Source organism: Amphiprion ocellaris, chromosome 5 (assembly GCF_022539595.1).
Source record: "Amphiprion ocellaris isolate individual 3 ecotype Okinawa chromosome 5, ASM2253959v1, whole genome shotgun sequence".
NCBI lineage: Eukaryota > Metazoa > Chordata > Actinopteri > Pomacentridae > Amphiprion > Amphiprion ocellaris.
In genome coordinates, this window is record NC_072770.1 from 30929710 (window position 1) to 30951954 (window position 22245).

The window sequence follows — 22245 nt, forward strand, 5'->3', positions numbered from 1 at the left end:
TCTTCTCATGTCCAGCAGCCATTGTGCATTGTGTGTTCCTGAGGTGTTGGTTTGCACTATCAGCCTGGGGCATGCTGTACTCTCTCAAAGATAGTTTGCTAACAGAGCTTTCACTCCATTGCCTCTAATGAAAATCCATACTAAACATTTAGCTCTGTGTGAGAAAGGGGGGAAATTCAATAAGACACATAACACAATTTATAAATTACAGGAAGAACCAATCGAACCAACAGGCGAAATGGAGAAATGTTCCTATGTTTATATTTCTTCATTTTGCTACATTTTGGGAACCATGTGTGTGCGAAGAAGTTGAAATCTATTTTCTTGGCTGAAAAGTCTGTCAATGTATTTTTATTCAGCCTTCTCTTCCACACAGATTATCAGTCATGCCGCCAGAGATGTCTCCACTGAGGTATTCCCCAAACTAATGGTCGCTCTTGGACAGCACCGTCGATAGTAAACTAATCTTCAGCCTGCAAGGCACAGGAAACAGATCTCATTAGCACTCATTGAACTATCTTCCAAGGAAACTTTCATCTTTAGACCACTCTGACAACAAGCCTGAAAGCCAGACTAATGTCACTTACTAGTTCTGGGTTTAATGGCTGACTGAAAATGCTTAATAGACGGATGAGCAGTAAGAGAGCGAAGTAATCTGTGTGAAGCTTTTTTCATGCCGACATGTGGGACTGGAGCAGTGAAAGGTGTTGTATGTTTTTGCTAAACATGTACAAGATTTTTCGTGTACAATTTTTCATTGGTAACGTTATTGACATTGTGGAAATATGTCACACATTGCACACCATATAGAAATTTCCTTCTGTTTTTTCTCTTCATTTTGTCATATTTTCCTTTTGCTTTGCTTATATATTTCAGCCAGTTATGCAATTCCATAATATTTCTGTTTTCTGTTTAAAAATCATCCAAAACTAATAAAAACTGCAAATAAACAAATAAAAATATGTGTAAACTATTCTCATTTCATTTGTAAGGAAGTTATTATTCTATATTTTTTGACATCCTTTCCTTCCCAATTGCTTTCTATTGCTCTGGTAGCCTGTTTAAATGAGACAAGCAAACTGATATCCAGAGCGATGCTTCCACACAGTGGCCGGAGCTACAAAATACACCCTAAAGAATTCGAGGTTTTATATATTCAGCCACTAGAGGGCGACATCAAAATAGCCGCACTTCCCGCGAGCTTTGCAGATCTCTCGTTGTTTGTTTACAACCGGAGAACTTCCTGCCTGTTAGGATCTTTGTCCGTCGGAAGCTAACTGGTCTGAGTCAAGCTCACAAGATGGGATGTGATGGTGGAACGATTCCCAAAAGACACGAGTTGGTCAAAGGCCCCAAAAAAGTCGAGAAGGTGTGTTCGTCGCGTTTAGTCTCCGCACTTTTCTTTTATCTTCATCCGTGTCGGAGACATTTTAGAAAGCTCTCAGTGGGTTGCTAACGCTAAGAGGCTAAACAGATTAGCTTACGGCAGTTTGTGTTGAAAATTATTAAGCGACGAAGTCGCCTATTTTGGTATTTCAGATTATAACAATAAAATGCCCAACGTTAAGCTTTTATGGCAGAACAATTTTGACAGACTAAAGACGAAGCTAATAAACCACAGTTAAGAGTGCTCTTTCATGTTCTCTCTCACGTCCAGGTTGATAAAAATGCAGAATTGGCTGCTAAGTGGAAATACTGTGCCTTGAGCCAGGAAAAACTCAGACGTCCCATCGTTTCCTGTGAGCTGGGAAGGTATTAGGTGTTTTTCTCTTTTTTCTATTCGTCAGATTCATAAAACCAGATATCCAGGCACATTTCTGGTGACAGGATGGCTTGATGATGATGTCCATTGCCTGCAATACCGTGAAACACAGTAACGAGCAAATTAACGAGCTTGTGAAGCCTGTCCATCATGTAAAAGAAGTAACTTTACTTCGCTCACAATATGTTCTGAAAATTTGATCCATGTTGTGTTTTAGGCTGTATAACAAAGATGCTATCATTGAATACCTTCTGGATAAGTCTGCTGAGAGACCCAATGCTGAGGCTGTAACACATATTCGTGGGATCAAGGTATGTTTGCACTGTTGTTTTGCAGTCCTGCTAAAGGACGCAATTGTTAACTGCATGTTCTAAAGAAAGGGCGTCTTGTTTCTTTGGTCAGATTCAGAGCTATGCTGTGCATTTATGCATAAAAAGTTACTGGATAGGGTTTTTCCTGCAAAGAGGAATTTTGGTGCCCCACATAGAGGTTTTAGGCACGTCTCATACACTTTTTACAGCCATGTATTACATCATTGACACACATTGTCACAAGAACAATTTTGCATTTTTATTCTTTCATGGATTTATTATAGGTCTTCTGGAAATATAACACAATCTGCTGGCCCAAAAATACACAAACAACAACTTGAATTATCAGTTTTGGTTTAGGAAGTCCTTTCTCCACATACGGCACCTTAGAGCTGCTGGCCACATGGACGAAAAAAGGTCTTCTGGAGGAAAGTTCTGGTGTCTGATGAAAAGCAGAAGATTTTTTGGCCACAGATACCAGAATTATGTTTAGAGGAGAGAAGGTAATCCATGGAACACTAAACCTACCTCAGGGTGTTTGCAAGTGGAGCTGGTGTTATCTGCAAAGTAAATGGAATATCGCAGAAAAAGGATTACCTCCTAATTCTTCAGGAAAACCTAAAAGCATTGGTTACAAGGTTGGGTTTTGGATGCAGTTGGGCGTTGCTGCAAAACAGTGACCCGAAACACACATCAAAAGTGGTAAAGAAGTGGCTAAATCAGGCTAGAGTTAAGGTTTTAACTGATCTAGTCTAGTCTGTGTCAGGAAGACAATAAGTTTAGTTTAAATTCTCTCTCAAGTGGTTAAAGATACCAAAGCTACCAAAAATGCCTAATTGAGTAAAAATGGCATAGGGACCTTCAATCAAGTATTAGATTTGCTGGACATATATTTTTGAGCCAGCAGGTATTGTCATATTTAGAGAAAGACCTTTAATAAACCAATGAAAGAACCAAAATGCATGATTGTGGGTTTTTTTGCAACAAAGACACGTGTGTTTCTGTCATAGAAAATTCTGAATTATGGGAGTGAATGGAAAGTCAAGAATGCCATGATATACACTACCAGTCAAAAGTTTGGACACACCTACTCATTTAATATTTTTTTTTGTTTTCATGACTATTTACATTGTAGATTTTCACTGAAGGCATCAAAACTATGAATGAACACATATAGAATTATGTAGTAAATAAAGAAGTGTGAAATAAGTCAAAACATGTTTTATATTTTAGAAAATAATAAATTTTTTGCACACTCGTGGCCTTCTCTCCATGAGCATCTTGAGGTAGTCACCTGAAATGGTTTTCCAACAGTCTCGAAGGAATTCCCAGAGATGCTGAGCACTTGTTGGCCCTTTTGCCTTCACTCTGTGGTCCATCTCATCCCAAACCATCTGGATTGGGTTTAGGTCAGGTGACTGTGGAGGCCAGGTCATCTGATGCAGCACTCCATCACTCTCCTTCTTGGTCAAGTAGCCCTTCCACAGCCTGGAGGTGTGTTTGGGGTCATTGTCCTGTTAAAAAATAACTGATGGTCCAACTAAACGCAAACCGTATGCCATGGCATGTCGCTGCAGGATGCTGTGGTAGCCATGTTGGTTCAGTGTGTTTTCAATTTGGAATAAATCCCCAACAGTGTCACCAGCAAAGCACCCCCACACCATCACACCTCCTCCTCCATGCTTCACAGTGGGAACCATGCATGTAGAGACCATCTGTTTACCTTTTGTGCGTCGCAAAAAGACACGACAGGTGGAACCAAAGATCTCAAATTTGGACTCATCAGACCAAAGCACAGATTTCCACTGGTCTAATGTTCATTCATTGTGTTTCTTGACCCAAACAAATCTCTTCTGCATGTTGCTTTTCCTTAGTGGTGATTTCTTAGCAGCTATTTGACCATAAAGGCCTGATTGGTTCAGTCTCCTCTGAACAGTTGATGTATTGATGTGTCTGCTACTAGAACTCTGTGTGGCATTTATCTCAGTTTAATCTGAGGTGCTGTTAACTTGCTGTTTCTGAGGCTGGTTGCTCAGATGAACTTATCCTCAGCAGCAGAGGTAACTCTTGGTCTTCCTTTCCTGGGGTGGTCCTCATGTGAGTCAGTGTCGTCGTAGTGCTTGATAGTTTTTGCGACTCCACTTGGGGATACATTCAACGTTTTTGCAATTTTCCGAACTGACTGACCTTCAGTTCTTAAAATAATGATGGACTGTCATTTCTCTTTACTTAGCTGATTGGTTCTTGCCATAATATGGATTCTAACAGTTGTCAAATAGGGCTGTCAACTGTGTGCCAACCTGACTTCTGCACAACACAACTGATGGTCCCAACCCTGGTGTGTCCAAACTTTTGACCGGTAGTGTACATAGTCTTTACGAGTGTATATAAACTTTTGTGCACAGTTGTATACACACACACACACACACATACATTTTTTGTGTGTAAAATTGTCAGAAATTACAAAATAATACAGCAGCACAGACTGATCGCCTTTTCTGTATGTGGACAGATCATGATTACAGCCATTTGTAGTCAGAGCCAGGAAAAAACCTGTTCGACTCTTTCTGCAGGATATAAAGGAACTGAACCTGACTGATAATCCTGAATGGGAGGGAGAGAGAAGAAATGCTAAAGGAGACAGATATGAGGACATTCACTGTGGCATGTTCATTTGCCCTGTTGTTGGGTTGGAGATGAATGGCAAACACAGGTAAACATCATTATCTGAACCTAACTGTAATAATGAAGAGACAGCTGCTTGCTTTGCGGAGGAAATGTAATCCAACATGATTCTCTTGTTTGTGACGACACTCAGCTGTTATCATTACTGATTTTAAATCTTATAATGTTAAGATCAAACAAGGTACACGACACGTCACAGTCTGCAGAATCATGTGGCAGGTTTAGAGTTCACTTACTGCAGGAAGTGGCCCTACACACTAGAAAAGCTGAAACGGGTTAAACAAAAACATTACTTATTTTGTATGTATAGATCCCTGTGTTTAATTTTTCAGGTTCTGTTACCTGCAGACCTGTGGCTGTGTCTTCTCTGACAGAGCCCTGAAGGAGGTCAAGACAGAAATATGCCACAAGGTGAGCCATATTTAACCCTTTATCCAGGTTGTTTTCCCCATTTGCTTGTCAACTATGACCATATTTTCATTTTCTTAAGAAGCTTAATAATCTTTTTGACCATTGAACTGCTCTCAATCACTGACCCTTTCAGTGTTGGACAGTGGTTCTGTTTTTTTTTCCACAATCAGTAAACTGTCCCTGCTAATGCTTTGTAAATAAGGACCCTTAACATTAATATAGATAACACAGTAGCACTTTGACACTGACATGGCTCCAGAGGCACAGCCGGTTGCTCGGATGAATAACAATGCGAGTTAAAAGTCTAGGGCGTGATGTTTTAATTTTTCCATGGGAGGGATGAGAAATTTTGAAACCTCAAACCTCCCTTTGTAGAATTGCTTTAGCGATCAGAAAACCCAAATAACATGAAAAAAGTGTTATGCTTATTTTATTTATTTTACCATGTAAGTTAGTTGAGAACTAGTTTTCATTTTTGATAATGACCTGGTCAAGAGGCAGCATACAACAAGATGAACAACAAAAACAGGTTACATATGCAGAAAATCAGACAATATTACAAAAAACAAAATATACAGACTTTTAAAAATAGAAAGGCTAAAAACAGGTGCAGTGGTCCTGAAGTGTTTCTCTAGTTGATTTTTTAAATGGCAAGATTGATATGTATGAGGAGAGTTTTAGGGACTGTAGAGAGTTGCAGTCATTAGCGGCAGAAAACTGAAATGAGGATCGACCGAGAGTGATACGAACTTTGGAACTGAGGAGTGAATGAAACTGTTGGAACGAAGAGAACGGGTGGAGTTATGAATGATAAGTAATGAGTGCAGATAAGGTGGTGTTTTACCAGTAAGGGTTTTGTAGATGAAGAGAAACCAGTGTAATTGTCTATGGGAGTAAAGAAAGGACCCGTTCACCCGTTTGTACAAGCTGCAGTGGTGGGTGTTGTAAGGAGCTCCGGTAGCAAAGCGAATGGCAGAGTGGTAAATGGTATCTAACTTATGGAGGAGGGTTTTTGAAGCGGATCTATATAATACGTCACCATAATCAAATATTGGAAGGACTGAAACTGTTTATACTGTCTTAAGTATTTAAGAGACCAATAATAAAAATATAACATTAACTTGAGGTAAGAGTCTCACAGCTTATTGATTTTGTGTTGCAGAATGACTGCTGTAACGCAAGTTTGGCCATGCAGCAGTACTTTTAATCAAGTAATAAAAAAAGACTTTGTATTTCAGTTCCTAAAACACCTGCTTTGTAACTTAACATAAAAATTACAAGAAAAGCACTCAGAGAGCGCAGTACTCCGCCAAGACAGTTCATTCCTCAATTTGTGTCTTTAGAAATCATGGCAACATAGAATCTGGCCGTTTAATATAGATCGACCCACAAACTAACTAAATAAATAAATGTGTGAGCACAAGCATGTGTTGTGCATGTGTACGTTACGCACATACCGAATTGCGTGACGGAAATATGTAGCGGGCCGAGTGAATTGATGCAGGTAACTGACACAGCGTTGTCATGGTTACGGTGACGCCGTGCCGGCCGCTATATCTCGCAATGGGAAATCCTAAACAAATCCGTGGATCCAGACTATAAGCTGCATCACTGCCAAAATCTAATGAGGTGGTCCTTGTGTCATTTCTGACCTTCCCTGAAAATTTCATCCAAGTCCATCAGTCCGTTTTTGAGTAATGTTTCACACGGACAGACAGATGGACAGACAAATTTACAGCGATCGTCACATAACTCCGCCGCGTTCCTTGGCGGTATAATAACAACAGCAGCAAAGTTATTTTTTTGTGTAGAATTGAGCCTATTCTATTCTATTCTATTCTATTCTATTCTATTCTATTCTATTCTATTCTATTCTATTCTATTCTATTCTATTCTATTCTATTCATATATCTATCTAGAAAATAATGTCTTTGGCAAATGTTTGAAAACTTGGTAGTGTATATTTCTTCAAGTGGCAGTTACTTATGTGAGCAGATATATTTTGTAAATTTTTATCTTCACTGTTTATCTCTTCAAGCGGTTACTTACAGGGACCCAATTGAAGCAACATAAACCCACAGAAGCCATCCTTATAGCCTATTTGGGGCCCTGACCTGTTGTAACTTTAAGTAGTTTGAAAACTGTGGTCATAATTTCTCATGCACAAGCTATTTTGAGGCAACAGATGATAACCAGTCACTGTTATGGTTTCTTTTGAGGTGAAAGCACCTCGGATCAGTCACAGAGAAGTTGTTTGACTTAGTCAGAAATAGGACAAACAAACTAGGCAAGAGAATACTTACAGTGCTTCTCGTGGGAACCTCTATGCAGGGAGTTTGCGAAAATAGGCTTATTAGACAACACACATTTTTTTTTTAGCCACTACCATTTGGCTGACTTTACTTGCTTCTTTTTTAATCTCATATTTGACTATCCTGATAGTATACTATCGTTGTTGGCAAATTTAGAGGATATGAAAATATGTAATTGTAGGACTTAATGTTTCAAGCCAAAAAAACGTAAAATTATGAAAAAGGTTTAACTTGATTTTTGGACAAGTTCTGCAGGAAGTGCTATTCTTAGTGGCTTTTGTTTTTCTTTGCATTCAGAGGGCCACTTTTGCATCTTTCCTAATATTGTAAAACATGAAATAGCTTTTTAATGGCATTAAATTGTGATTTACCGGGCGGGTCTTTAAGAGTTCAGAGCATGTCTCACTGGGTGGATGTTAAGATTGAGCCTGTCTCTGTTTCTCTCTGTCTTATCATACGTTATTACAGTGCCTTTAATAACCCTTTATAGTAGACTCTCACTCTGTCTTTCAAACTCTGCATGTATCTTGACGCAGCACGCTCACATTTACCCAGTCCCTTGTGTTTTTAGTGCTATTAGTGCTCTGAATACACCCTAAATCATTGATTTTTTTTTTTTTTGCATTAGAGTTATGAGACTTACAGCTCTTTGTCTCGTTACTTTTTAGTTGATCTGTGAATAGATGTACAGAACATATCCATTCTGAACTTTAACTTCAAGCCCTTGTGTCACTGAATGAGTTTCAAGTTCTAGTGAAATCTACCTGGTCTGTGTGCAAGTGTTGCGTGTGAGCAAGTTTTTATGTTGTTAATTTTATCTATTGTTCACTGTTTTTAATGTTACCATGCTGCTGCCCTCTTGGCCAGGTCGCCCTTGTAAAGGAGATCTCTGGTCTCAGTGTGACTAACCGGGTTAAATAAATGCTAAATAAATAAAAAATGTCAATCTAGACTAATTTCTAACCTCAAACAAGATAAACCTTAGTTGTGTGCGACTTACTCAATAATCCTATGACCTAACTGACTGAGCACCTTTATTTTAGGAGTGAGAAACTTAAAAAAGAATCACAAATTGCTCAAATATTCTTATCTCCACAGTCACTCTGACATGAGTTGCATGTGATAATGTGAGAATTAGAATGGAATGTTATGTTTTGCTGTGTTTTATAAATAGACAAGAAGAGTAGGATTTTTTTGATATTCCTTTATTTGTTTACACATTATTTAATAAGAACAGACAATAGTTTTATTTCTTTTTCTACCTGTACAATTTACTGAAACATATTAAATCAATAGAAATATTCATTTCATAATTTTCTTTTTAAATACTTGGTGCAGTAGTTGTCTCAAATGACAATGATGGTCCACTGGTATATACTCTGTCTCACATTTATCATAAAAAAAATTCTCATTTTAGAGTCTCATAAATAAATAAACACATTTGTGGGAAGAGTAGCTGAACTAGTCTTGTAAGTGCCTGCTGAAATTATCCTCTCGTTCTCACTTAAGTTCTCTCTTATTCACATTTTGACATGGACACCAGAGAAGGAGTGGAACAAATCTGTACTGCATGTATAAGGACTTTTGTTCACAGTATCAACAGCAATTTCATGCACCAGCACTGCTGTTGCTGTAGCGTCTGCTGGTCATGTTGCTCTGTGTGGCCAGCAGCCATGACGGTTCTATAGGAACAGTTGCCTGGTCCAGCACTTTGTTCCTGTGCCACTGCTCCAAACAGTCTAGTGCCTCAGGATGGGTGTTACTCTCAAACTTATTGGCAAACATGGTGTTCCTATTGATGATCCACGGCAGGTCTCCTATTGCATAGACACAGATGTCTCGTACATAATGACCTGGAAAATGAAATTTGACATGTTCTTTGTTATTTTCCCTGAGTTTGTTTCTTGAATTGTGAATTTCAAAGCTTAAATCATGCTGTGCAGATTTATGAATCCATGTATCTATTTTATTGTTAGACAAAAATCATCTTAATGCATAACCTGTTAAAGGTTGCATTAGACACTGATTAATCCTGTAGGATAGTATTTCACATCAGATGACCACTCCTATCTGTTCTTGTATTATCTTTTGTTGAGGTTATCTTGGGTTACCTTAGTCACTAAGGTGGATGTGTAATCCTTCCTGGAGCCAAGAAGCAAAAATAGCTGAGATGTAGAGTAAGGAGGTCACATAAAATGTACAGGATAATGTTATGGAAAAGATATTTATCACAACTTGTTTGTGGATGTAGTAGGGAGTTTGTCCACAAGATTTAACTTGGGTTGAACAATTTGTTGTTGAACTACTTATTAGCAATGCACTATTGAGCAACATCAATTAAATTTAAGCTGTGCTGCAGTAGCTAATCGATCAAATAGTACTTATGTTTATGTATATGACCTTCACTGCACTGTACCTTTGCAGCCATCGTGTACCTTTCCCTGTTGATCCCTCCACTTGATTGACCGGATAGCTCCTGCCCAACCGCCGTCTATGTGGCTGCCTGGAGCATCTTCAAAAAAAATAACCAGACACGTTTAATTTTGATCATGTGAAATAATTGAATCAGAAAGATTTACTCAGACCCGTTTGGGACCGCCTTAGCTACTGCTTCTGAGGCAGTCCTGGATGCTTCCTATCTCATAAAAGTCGCTGTGTTACTTGTCTTGGAAGTGAGGAAATTAGTAAGGGATGCATTTACCAAAACAACCAGTTAGTCCTACTCCTTAAAGACACTTATTTTGTACAAGTGGAGCTCTTTTAAGACACCTCCAATAAGTCTAATTTTCAGGCAGCTTGTTTAATATAATTATTTTTAAAATATTGTCTTCTTTGCCATATTGAGGCTCATTATTGTTGACTGTGACCAGAGAGCAGAAGCTGCCCTTACTACTATTGTTAAACGTACAGTTGTAGTTGTAGTGAGTGATTTTCTGCTGCCTGCCACAAAAACAAACATGAACAAGCCACACAAAGTTGAGATTTATATTTTATCTGAAGTGTTTTTTTTTAACAGTGCATTTTGGTTTTGCATTTTGTACCTATTTCATATTGCATTTTCCTTGTGTGACAGAGCATATTTAATGGAACTTTCAACAAAGGTCCAATGAAAACACGAATGTATTATTATTATTATTCAAATATTAAAAGCTGGTTCCAAAGAGATAAACACTCAGTGGTGGTAATTATTCAGTAGGGTGCAATTAAATCATTGTAGGAGAAGACTGTGAAACAAGATGAGAAAAAACACTCAGGGAGCGCAGTACTCTGCCCAGGCTGCTCAGTCGTCGTATCATTTCTGATGGATGAAATCTTTAATAAAAAATTACCTTGCGTTGAGCACAGGTGTGTGTTATGCATGTGTACGTTATAACACAGATAACAAATTGCATGACCTAAATATGTAGCAGGCGGTAGGAAATGATGTTACTCGGAAACACCCCCACAATTTAATCAGTTGTTTCTTGTATCATTGCCGACGGAAAAGTCCCGATAAGTCCGCAGCGGTGGATTTGTAGTAGGATCGCAATCGTGTGATCGTCAGCAGGCAGCTGACGTAGTGTTCACTTGCTGTCATAGTTACAGTGATGTATTGCTGCTATCTCGCAATACAGAAATCTTTAACAAATCTGTGGATCTAGACTGTAAGCCGCATCACTGGCAAAATCTATTCACTCGGTCCTTGTGTCATTTCTGGCCTTCCCTGAAAATTTCATCCAAATCTATTAGCCCGTTTTTGAGTAATGTTGCACACAGACAGGCAGACAAACGTATGGCAATCGTCACACAACTCCACCACGTTCCTTGGCAGAGTAATAGGTAAAGGTACGTGTCCACTAGATGCGTTTTTCCCGCATGTAAACGCGTTGCATTGTAAAATCGCACACATGGTGGGCGGTCACTAGCGGGCCACAGCATTGTCACATGACCTAGCTTTCAGTTTGACAGTCCTGCAGATGCGTCGGACCAACATCGCGGCTCAGCTAAAAATTTTCTCTTTTATTTCGAGAATACATCAGCGAAAAGTATTTCTGAAAGCATTTGAGGTGAGAAATAAGCTGTGCAGTAGCTGAATCTGTCCTCGTTTTAGTTCAGCGCACTAGTGACCGCCCACCATGCGTGCCATTTTCAGATGCGCCGCATTTACATGCGGGAAAAACCCATCTAGTGGACACATGGCTTAAGAGGGCAAGATTTTTTTGGTTTGTTTTTTCGCTTTAAATGTCTGGCATTTCCACATCAAGTCAAGTGAATGGAAATGCACTTACATTCCAGAAAATTCTCCCAGCTTTGATTTCAGCTAATTTTTTAACTGTAAAAAAAAATGTGTGGTTTGAAAGTTAACTTAGCTCATGTCTTCTACCATAGTCTCTCATTTCTGTCGATCACATTTATCATGCAGACTTGACATTCTGAGCTATGCTACAATAGCACATTGAGCCAGTGTTTAAAGTATGGACAAAATGTGCTGTCTGATCTCATATAACCTTATGGTATTGATTTTTTTTTTTTGTGTGTGTCCTTTTGTTTAAACATCATGATCATACAAGTTAATAAGTAATCTTTACAAGGGTTTATGCAGCAGGAAGTAGAATCGGGTTATGTCACAAGTAGTACATAGGTGTTGCATGTTTAAAACAAGCCTTTTACCTGCAATGTGATTGAGTGTCACCCAGTAGTGCTCGTCTGGACTGAACGTGTCTTTGGACCACTCCAGTAAGTCGTGGGCTACTGGACTTTTCAGAACAAAGTCTACAAAAGGCCTTGTGAGGGCATAGTAGGCTGTTCCAAAATAGATTTCCAGATTGTGTGGAGGAGGACCTTTCTTCATTCCTGGCCCTTTTGGTGCCACATGTGACCCTACGATCTCCTTGTGCTGAATTTGTGTCCTGTGGCTCATGGACACTGGCTGTTTGATCCCAGGCGTCATGTTTCTGTCCCTCCACTCTTTGGTTTGCATGTACTGCACCAGTTCCAGGTTGCTTTTGACAGGGAAATCTTGTCCACACAGATTTACCACCTTTCTCCAGCCTATCTTGGACTTTGCTAGGTCCTCCATGCAGTTCAAATCCGCTTGCAAGCGAGAAAACCCAGCGTAAGTCACAGTCTCACTGCGACTGGAGAGGAATATATTTTGAAAGCAGCTGACCAGCTTCCGTACGGCTGCTTGATACTCCCGTGGTGCTTTGGCATCCACATGAACGCAGTAGACATTTTGAGGCATGTAAATGGCTCGCAAGAGTCGCACAAAAAGCTCCAGCTCTTTGTGAACAGTGACAATGAAAGCTAAAGGGTAGTCCTCCTCTTCACGACTCAGAGGTCTTGTGATGAAGTGTAGATCTCTGGTCAAAATGGAACATGGCATGCGGCTATTGTGAATATAGCTCTCCACCTGTGGACAGAAGAGAACGACGTACGAACATTATCACTGTTATACCACATAGTTCCCATTGTAACATTTTAAAATTTTTTTTGAGTCTGTGCTCACACTTATTTTTTCTTTGCCAGGTAATGAATCTAGTAATTTACTTGTTCAGATTGATTGATTGATTGATCTTTTTGTGTGACTTCTTTCTATTCTTTCTGGTTTTTTTTTCCAACTTTAGTGGGGAAAAAAAATAAGATGAATGTACTACTCAGCTAACACAGGTTGAATTTGATCCAGAATTGTCTGTACGTTCCATTACTCAAACGTACATACCAAAAAGAAAAGAAAAAAGACATACCTGGCAGTCAAGCTGGTTCCATTCTACTCCTTTCTCTGCGCCAGGCAGAAAAGCTTTACATTCAGAGGAGATGGGTCTGCTTGGAGATTTTAGGTGCTTTGTCCCAGTAGGCGTCCTAGTCCTCAGATAAATGAATGAACAGACAGTAATACTCATCCCCAGGCAAAACACGAAGCTGCATTTTTTCCCTTCAAGCTGAAGCATAATAGCCTGTTTCTCTGTAGTCCGTCTGTATCACCACCACAGATTAAGCTCCTGCAATAGACACATCCAGTTTGGTTATTTGCAGAAGGGTCCTAGACTCAGGAGGAATATAAAATAGGGTTAAATATGTAGGTTGAGTCTAATTGATGAAGCCAGTTTTTAGAAGTTTAGTGTACCAAATCTGGTCTATTAATAACTCTTATCTGAGATGTGACACATTAACTGGCTGCACATTGTGTCTTTCTCAAATAATTATAGTACTGTGGTATATCGTGGTGTTCCAGAAGTATTTGACGTTATAACAAAACTTTGTCCCTTTTTTAAGTAATAATGCAGAGTGACAGTGCTGAAGAGAACTTTTGTTCTACTGCTTTATGTCCGAAAAAAACAAAACAAAACCAATGAAAGGAAAAATTTAGAATGTAGAAGAATAGAAGCGACGTAAATAGATTATTGGCAAAGGATTGATTACTTAAAACAGACATTCAAAAGCAGTCATGGAATTCCTTGTTTTTAAATACTCTTTATCTGATAGGAACCTAAAATGAAGCAAGTGTTAAAATGATTAGATAGTTAATTAATCTGTTGTTCGATCAGTAGAAAATGGATGACTGCGATTTAGATTTGAACAGCCCAGTTGCTGCTTAAACTTTGCGGAGGTCTGGTCAAAATAAGCTAAAGCATCTCGCAAAGAAAAACAAACAAAATATGTGGGTGTTTGAGGATGGCATTTTCAGTCAGAAGTTAGTTCAAAAGTAATCGGTGGACTAAAAGTTTAAATACTTGCCAGCAGTAATGAAGCTGATCAATCAACTATCTAATCATAAAATAAAAAATCCTGAAATTCTTAGTTTAGACTCACTGAATGAACCTTCAACAGATCATCTGAAAAATAAGGAATTCTTCAGTAGCTACATGTACAAGGTACAACAGATAACATTCAGTAAACAAACAACATTTTGTTGACTAGAATAGTTTGTTGAAGGACAGTACTGTGGTAATACATGCCTTGCAGTTTATGTTATTCATTTGTTACTATTTCAAAGGCAGTTTGTGTCATTTGGAACAGATTTTGCCCAGTATTTATAAGAAACCTCCCAAGCTGCTCAGTGCTCAGTACTGGATGAACGGGCGTTTGTCTGCACTTAAGAGCCAACCATTTTGAAAGGAGAACATTATATCAGGCACTTTTGATACTGAAGTCCCATATGAAAATATCCCAGTTCATATATAAAGGGATTCTCAAGGCACATTGACAATTTAATCATTTCACTTACGCTGTCACAGTTTTATTACATTTGTTGCATATTTGTTTTGTCTGGTAAACTTGACATCAAGCTTGCTTTCTTCAAGTTAACCTTTGGAGTGTCTGAAGTGTGATATTCAAATTGTGATACAGCCTTGAATGGTTAATGATTTAAACATATTGCAGGATGTAGTAACTTTATAGTTGCTTTTATGAGCTGATGAGTCAGTTGGTTCTGTACTGAGCAAACTACACTATTGATTAAACAATAGATTCTATGCTCTACTACTGGAGAGCAGAGAAGCTTTGGATGTCACAAAAGACTACGTTAAATCACATATTAGTGGAGCGTTTTCACTGTAGCTCCCCTGATGTTAATGTTGAGAACAGCATTAAAGATACAGGTATCCACAGGGGGTCGGCTGCCATAGAAGTGTGTACGGTTCTTATCTTCTGCCAAAATGCTCTAACTCCGGCTGTCTGACACTGATAAAGCAACTACGACCTAACATGTCAGGAATCAGCCGTTAACCTTAAGATCCATTGTTTGTGGTGATTTTATGGTTATTTTACATTCCTAACACTGGTTTTGGGATTATGTCTGCTGCCGTGTTTATGTTGTCTAGATCGCACATCTAAAGCTCATAGACATATAAACACCCACAAACATGTAGACGTGGTACGTAAGGACAGAATGCCAAAGACAGGACGATTTGAGCCATTTACCTTCGAGGCAGTTCAGTCTGTAGTCCTTATGGTGAAGAAGTAAACCTTCAAAATCATTACAATATATCCAGAATGCTGCAGTGATCAGAAGCGATTTCCATTGGCGCCATCATCAGCCACAGCAGGAACAGCAGCAGCAGCAACAGCAGCGTCTGCTAATTTAGAGCTAAATTTGGTTGTTGCCTTGTTATATCCTGGCAGGGAGGCTGCGTTCAGTGAGCTGGAGACCCGTCGGGTTGAGGCAGAGCGTTTCGCGAATGTGTGTGTGTGTGTGTGTCCTTTCGAGTTGTGCTCGAGTTGCTCCCCCCACATTCCCAGGAGACAAGGTCCGTCCCTGCCTGGTTACCGGCAATAACACCCAATCACACACCTGACACACACAGGAACATGCTCACATCATACACACACACACACACACACACACACACACACACACACAGACACACATACACAACTTCCTGTCGGTTTTTCCTCCCCCTCCGTACAGTTTTGTACTCACTGGTGCGTCGCATCTGTCTTTTTTTTTGTCTTCTTGCTTTCCATTACTTTTCCGTAAACCCTTTTACCTCTAGTTCCTCCATTTATCCTTTAAATATTTGAAATTTAATTGGCCAAGTTAATACTGAATTATCCACAGTGTCTCTTCACTGGACACATCTGTGTCTTGTTCAAGTCTTCTTTCAAGCAAAGCGAGATTCTTATTCACTGACTTGATGGCGAGGTGCTCAGCTCACTGCTAGGTTGTGTCATTTCTGCTAAAAGCAACAGCAAAATGACTGACTTCAGAGCAGCACCCACAGAGTTTGTTTGCTGCTTGGTCAGCTTCTGAGATTATCCCTCTTGTGTTGAACAGAGCACATGGCCTGAGTTCACACCCACTGAGCCTGCATTACGAACACACAATAGATCCCCTGCTGGTTACTCAGGGGTTTAATATTTGTGTTTGTATAAGGGTGGGTTGCCCTTTTTTATCAAGGAGTCACAATGCATATGTTATTATAGTAACACACAAAATTACGCAATAAAGATTTTTGTCATCCTTTCCAAGGTTAGACTCCCTGCAATGAGGGTTTGTTTATTGGGTAGGCTTTTAAAAAGTCATTCATTGTTGTCTTGGCCCTCTGTATTGCAGTGTTTTTGTAAACATGTTGCAAACTATTGTGGATAAAGTAAATGTTGGCTCTGCTAGTAATATTCATTGAGAAAATCAGTTCATCAAAATGAGTTATCTATTAAAATTTGATTTGGTCTGCAACAAACAAGTACAGATTTGATTAAGGCTTAGAAAATATTCTGTTATGTTCTGAGCATTTAGAGGGGAAAACTACTGAAATATCTACAGCATCCTTAGGCTTGTGTGTAACAATGTGTGCGTTTTTGTCGGCTGAATTTGCCTGTTTCCCTCTGCTTCACTGTGTTTAGATTGGTTTTCCTCTCTGAGTACACCAAATGCGGCCTGCATGCAAATGTAGTAAAAAGGGATGTGATGTGGCATGCAAATGATTTGGATGTTGATCTTTCATAATTGTTTTCAGCTCGGTGTATGTTTGCGTGTCCATTTTTCACAGAGAAGAAATATGCAGTTGCATATGAAAATAGCTTGACTCATTTTACTATTTGCTTTTTCAGCCCAGCTAATCCCTGCCGCAAATACCTCTATGAACAATTTTAGAGATTTCCATCAAGCAGAGTAAACAAACAGTTGCTTTGCAAGACAAAGCAGGACTATATCTCCTTACCTGTTTTGCACCTGAACCCTGTGAAAACAAAGAACTTTTCGGAGAATGCATCTTCAAATTAGTCTAACATTCAGACATGTATTTGTGAAATTTATATCTCAAGATTTAGGATAGGGATAGTCCTAATCATAACCCTAGCACATTCACTGTACTTTCCAGTCACATACTTCAGGAAGTGGAAGGTTTTCTCTAACCACAACAATACAGCAGCTTGGATAAAAGATATTAATGTGCTCTGTAAATTTAAGTTTTAAGGCTGTATCCTGAGTGTTGCCTTTACATTTGTTAGAAACATTATTCAGACAGTGTTTCTTACCTGTAATGTTATATCTGTGTTTTAGTGTGGGGATCCGTTTAAAAATGATGATATAGTTGTGCTCAACGGAACTAAAGAGGAAGTGGAGAAACTGATGGACGGGATGGTTGAGAAGCGGGCCAAGGCCAAAAATAAGGTGGGATTTAATTCCAACCACTGTATGATTTCAAATAAGCTACGTATGAATTGTCTTACTTCACTCTTGAGCTTGATTTGGTGTCTGTCAGCTTTGGAATATTTTTTCTGACTAGAGTGAAATACTTAAAAACATGATGCATCCAATCAAGCTGTTTTTAAGTTGAGCTTAAGTTTGTAATCTGTACATTGCATCTCCTTTTTTTTTTTTTAGAAAACAAAGAAGAGCAAAGCAGCTGAAGCTGTGTCCACCCCATCAGAATCAAAAGGTTTGTGTAAAGCCTCAGTAAGGCCTTGAATTTAAGACAAATATGTTCAGCATTTACATAAACAAAACTAAGCAGCTGGCAAAACACCAGTAAAGGTCGTCGTTCATTTGGACAGTGTATTGACAGTGCTGTGGTGTAGTAGTCACGTTGTTCAGACCTACAGCTCACATTAAATCTCTGTAACTATTAATAGTAGAACCCCAGCATGCAAGCACAAACTATGTATGTGTAGATCAAATGGTGAAAGTAACAAAGTTTCAATCTGCTTGAATTGAATTAAATTGAATATAATTGCATTACAGCATCAGACTTATTGTCTAATAGTTGCATCTCATATATAGCCTGTGGTAAGCCATCTGGATCCTGACACATCTCATCTCATGACATAATTTATAGTGGTTTAGTCTAACCAATAGTCATATATTCATATGATTTCTTTAGCTGTTTGTGGTTTTGCAGGTATGTCAGACATGATTTCTTGGAATAATTTCATCACGGTTTACACACCCACTGCATCCATTTATAAAATTTCTCATACTTGCTATGACAGCCACATTTTTTCCTCCCTTTTATGTCAGTCACTGCTTCTTTTAAAAGAAAACACAACTAAAGATGGAACTGTTATGGGTTAGTCTTAGAATTCAAGGTCCTATTATATGCGATTCACAGAATTGTGAACACATGTAATACTAAGCCCAGTTTTCATTTATTCATAAATAATGACAATAGAGCAGGTACTGTACCTTGCTGTGGGCCTTGTGTTTATGAATGTTAGATCAGAGACTTCCAGTGTTGTGTCCTCAGAGAGCATTGGTGTGGTTTTCTGTTCTCCTGGACAGCACCGGACTCTAACCTTGCAAGTGAACAGGACATTGGCTGAGAAACACCTGATGTTTATTATGAAACTTTCCACCAAAACAACAAAAAAGCACTCTTTCCCCTTCCTGTTTAAATGAAAGTTCTTTTTGATGATAAAAGTAGGTTATATTTTGTTTAAGGCTGAAACAATGGACAACAGACAAGTATTGTTTTAAGGCCACAACCTCAGCTCTCTATGTTCAGAATCCTCATGCAATGGATATTGGTGGAGGCTGTAGTAGATTCTTACAATTTCTTTGTAATGTTTACAAGTTCAGAATGAATTTATTAGTAGGTATTAGCACATCACGAAATGATAATAAAGTCAAGTTATTATTTTACCCCAAATATGTTTTTTTTTTGTTTTTTTTTAAACAAAATATTGAATGACATCCCCCCATCTGTTAGCTATACTTTTATCTTCTAGTTTAAAAGGTTGTGTTGGGGCTGGAGCCTGTCTTGGCTGACAACAGGTAAAATCAGAGAGCACTCTAAACCAGGTCACCAGTCGCACTTAATGATATTGTCTGTCTTGTCTGATTCTTATATCCCCCCACAGAAGACACAGAGTCTCCACCAGTGGACGTTGCAGGAACGAGCTCACTACAAAATGGTGGTGAGAGCAGCCAGTCAGGTAAGATAACCACACTTATTTCTCGTAAGTATATTGTTCAGAAAATAACAGAATTACTGTAAAGGATTTTCTACCGTTTAACCGCAAGCAGTCTATGAACTTTGCTCGGGGTCCCAATTTAAAATAGAAACACCAGGTTCAGTGCCATAAAGTAAAAGTAAAACAGCCGGTTGTATAAATAAGTAGGCTGCTTTTGTTACTTACTGACCTTGTAGAAACAATGCCCTTTGAATGTCAGTTTTGAACCCTCAAATGTTGGAGCGCTCTCAGCCGAGGGAAACCCTTCTGAGGTTCACATTTTCTATTTCATCTGAGTTTCGATCACTGTCCCTCCTTGCCGTCTGCTTCCACAGTTACTCTGGTTGTTATTTTAAGCGTTAAATCGAGGCATCATATTCACAGGAGCTTTTGGACGTGGTGTCAGAATTGCTATGCAGAATTACACATAAAAGCAAGGCTCATAGGGAACCAGCCAAGAAGTGGCACAACTGCCATTTAGGGCAGTTGTGCCATTTCTTGTGCAATCAAAGACCATGTAAAACATCTTTACCGGTGTGTAAAAAACAAACATTAAATTGGATGAAATCTTTTTTGAAACAGGTTCATTAATATAAAATCATTATATACATATACATATTTATGCACACACACACACACACATACACACACTACCCTTCAAAAGTTTAGGGTCACATAGGAATGTCCTTATTTTTGACAGAAAAGCATTTTTTTTTTCAATGAAGATAACATTTAATCAGAAGTATAGTCTAGACAGTGTTAATGTAGTAAATGACTATTCTAGCTGGAAACAGCTGATTTTTAATGGAATATCTCCATAGAGGTACAGAGGAACATTTCCAGCAACCATCACTCCTGTGTTCTAATGCTACACTGTGTTAGCTGATGGTGTTGAAAGGCTCACTGATGATTAGAAAACCCTTGTGCACATGAATAAAAGTGTGAGTTTTCATCGAAAGCATGAAATTGCCTGGGTGACCCAAACTTTTGAATGGTAGTGTATAAATGACATTATTTTAGTTACTAGTAACTAGCTACAGTACTGGGTCTATATATCAGTGCATTGACAAACTGTGTAAAGATGGAAATAAATGACTGCTTATTTAGGCAATAGTTCAAATCTAATTCTCCTCCTCTCTGTCTTACATTCCTTATTTTTTTCACAAATGCCTTCTCTTTTTTTGTCCTCATCATTGGTCATTTTACCCCCCAGCTGTGGCTGGACCCTCTGGATCCTCCAGCTCCTCTAAAGGCACCAAGTCTTCAACAGTTTCTGCCACCAAGAGGTCGATTCAGAACATGGAGGAAAAGTCTGAGGCTTTCAAATCCCTGTTTACCACCCACAGCTCTGCCAAGCGCACTAAAGAGCAGACATCCAACTGGGTCACCCACACCCCTTATCACTTCTAGTTACAGTTGCTCAGAAGAAAAACCACCATTTTAAGACCACCTTAGAAATTGCAACCCATTAAAAGACACATTACTTGTAAATCAAATTTCGCACACACAGTAACCCACACGGCCCCTGATAATGTCACCAACGTGTGGACTCATTCCCAGTTTGTCTCTTCAGTCCCCAGTAGCTTAGTGTTTACACGCTGTGAACATTTTGTTAACAGCTCCCCAAGCTGTTCATACTGTTTGTTTTGTAGCCTAATTCCTCCCCCATGTATTCACCCACACCTCTGCATTCTCACTCACAGGTGCTTTGAGAATTAATGCAAGAGTGACTTTATTATCTCTGTCACTCTGCTGTCTCCTAGTGGACAGAGTGCAGCTTTTTAATGGGATCTCAACATGGCATATGGCCTGTGAATGAACACTTATGATAGATTTTCTTTCCTTCTAAGATCTATTAGTATGCGTTTGGCCATCATTTCTTTTTTCTTTAAAAAAAAAAAAAAAAAAAAAGGTTTGCAGCTCATGTTTGTTAATTCGTCTTGATCCTTTTATTTTCCCTGGAAAGTGGTGGAAAAAAATGAGGTTAGCAAAGAGTCATCTGGTCTGTTTCTGATGTGAACAGATAAAAGCTTACACACATAAAAAGACAAACATTAGCAGCTTTATTGTGACAAGAAAATACACACTTTTCTCAATGTTTTCTTCAGTCTTGAGCAAAAGTATCAGAGTATTTTCTTTTTTGTTTCTCAAGGCCTTTGTGGATGATTTCTGATGTGAGAAGTAGCACAGTTTGTCACACTGCTCTCCAGTTATGCTCATATTGAAAATAAACACACTCTTCTTAAGATAGTGTTTTCAAAGGGGATTAAAAACATTCTGCATTATCCTGTTTGCAATTCAGTCGTTCATTATTGTATTCTTTTTGCATGTCACGTGCAGCTGTCATGACAAGTGTCACTTCATTTGAATTAAGCTGTTTCTTTTATGTTATTTTCTCACTCTGTATTGTGCAAATTATATTCCAAGCTAAATGCACAAATTGCCTCTATTTTGTCTCTCATCTGTAGTATTTTCATCGGTAACACAATGCCTCCAAGTGCTAAAAAAAACAGTAATTACCTGAGATGACGGAAACAACATCAACTCCCTGTTGTGCCCTTCAAGGGAAAATTCACACCGTAAACAAACTATAAAAAGCTCCTGTTGTATAGCATACATGTGTTTTCGGAAGGTGTGAATCTGTTGTGAGGTTCTGTGTGATTGGAAATGTTCAGATATTTTACTTAAATAAAAGATTCAATAGAACACAAAACAATCTCAGCTGCATCAATATGTTTCCAGTAAATATGTATTTTGCTTATTGTGACTTGGATGTTTAACTTGTTCTGTGCAGAATGAATTCTGACTAAAGGCACTTTTCACATTCATCTGAATGAAAATGGAAGGTTTTCTTGTGCTGTTAACCTGTCAAATCTTAGTTAAACACAGGTAC

At 38.7% G+C, this 22245-nt stretch overlaps 2 protein-coding genes across 2 annotated transcripts; one reads left to right on the forward strand and one right to left on the reverse strand.

Moving 5' to 3' along the window:
* Positions 1-1214: 1214 nt before the first annotated feature.
* On the forward strand, positions 1215-22068 carry rtf2 (replication termination factor 2). The gene is made up of 9 exons (XM_023281563.3): positions 1215-1369; positions 1658-1752; positions 1980-2073; positions 4647-4786; positions 5091-5169; positions 17464-17574; positions 17788-17842; positions 19260-19334; positions 20566-22068. The coding sequence occupies exons 1-9, from the start codon at positions 1301-1303 to the stop codon at positions 20760-20762; spliced, it is 915 nt and encodes a 304-aa protein (XP_023137331.2). The 5' UTR covers positions 1215-1300; the 3' UTR covers positions 20763-22068.
* Positions 8677-15760, reverse strand: gcnt7 (glucosaminyl (N-acetyl) transferase family member 7). The gene is made up of 5 exons (XM_023281562.3): positions 15384-15760; positions 13208-13462; positions 12132-12873; positions 9898-9993; positions 8677-9334 (listed from the first exon to the last, which is right to left on the reverse strand). The coding sequence occupies exons 2-5, from the start codon at positions 13409-13411 to the stop codon at positions 9090-9092; spliced, it is 1287 nt and encodes a 428-aa protein (XP_023137330.2). The 5' UTR covers positions 13412-13462; positions 15384-15760; the 3' UTR covers positions 8677-9089.
* Positions 22069-22245: the final 177 nt, after the last annotated feature.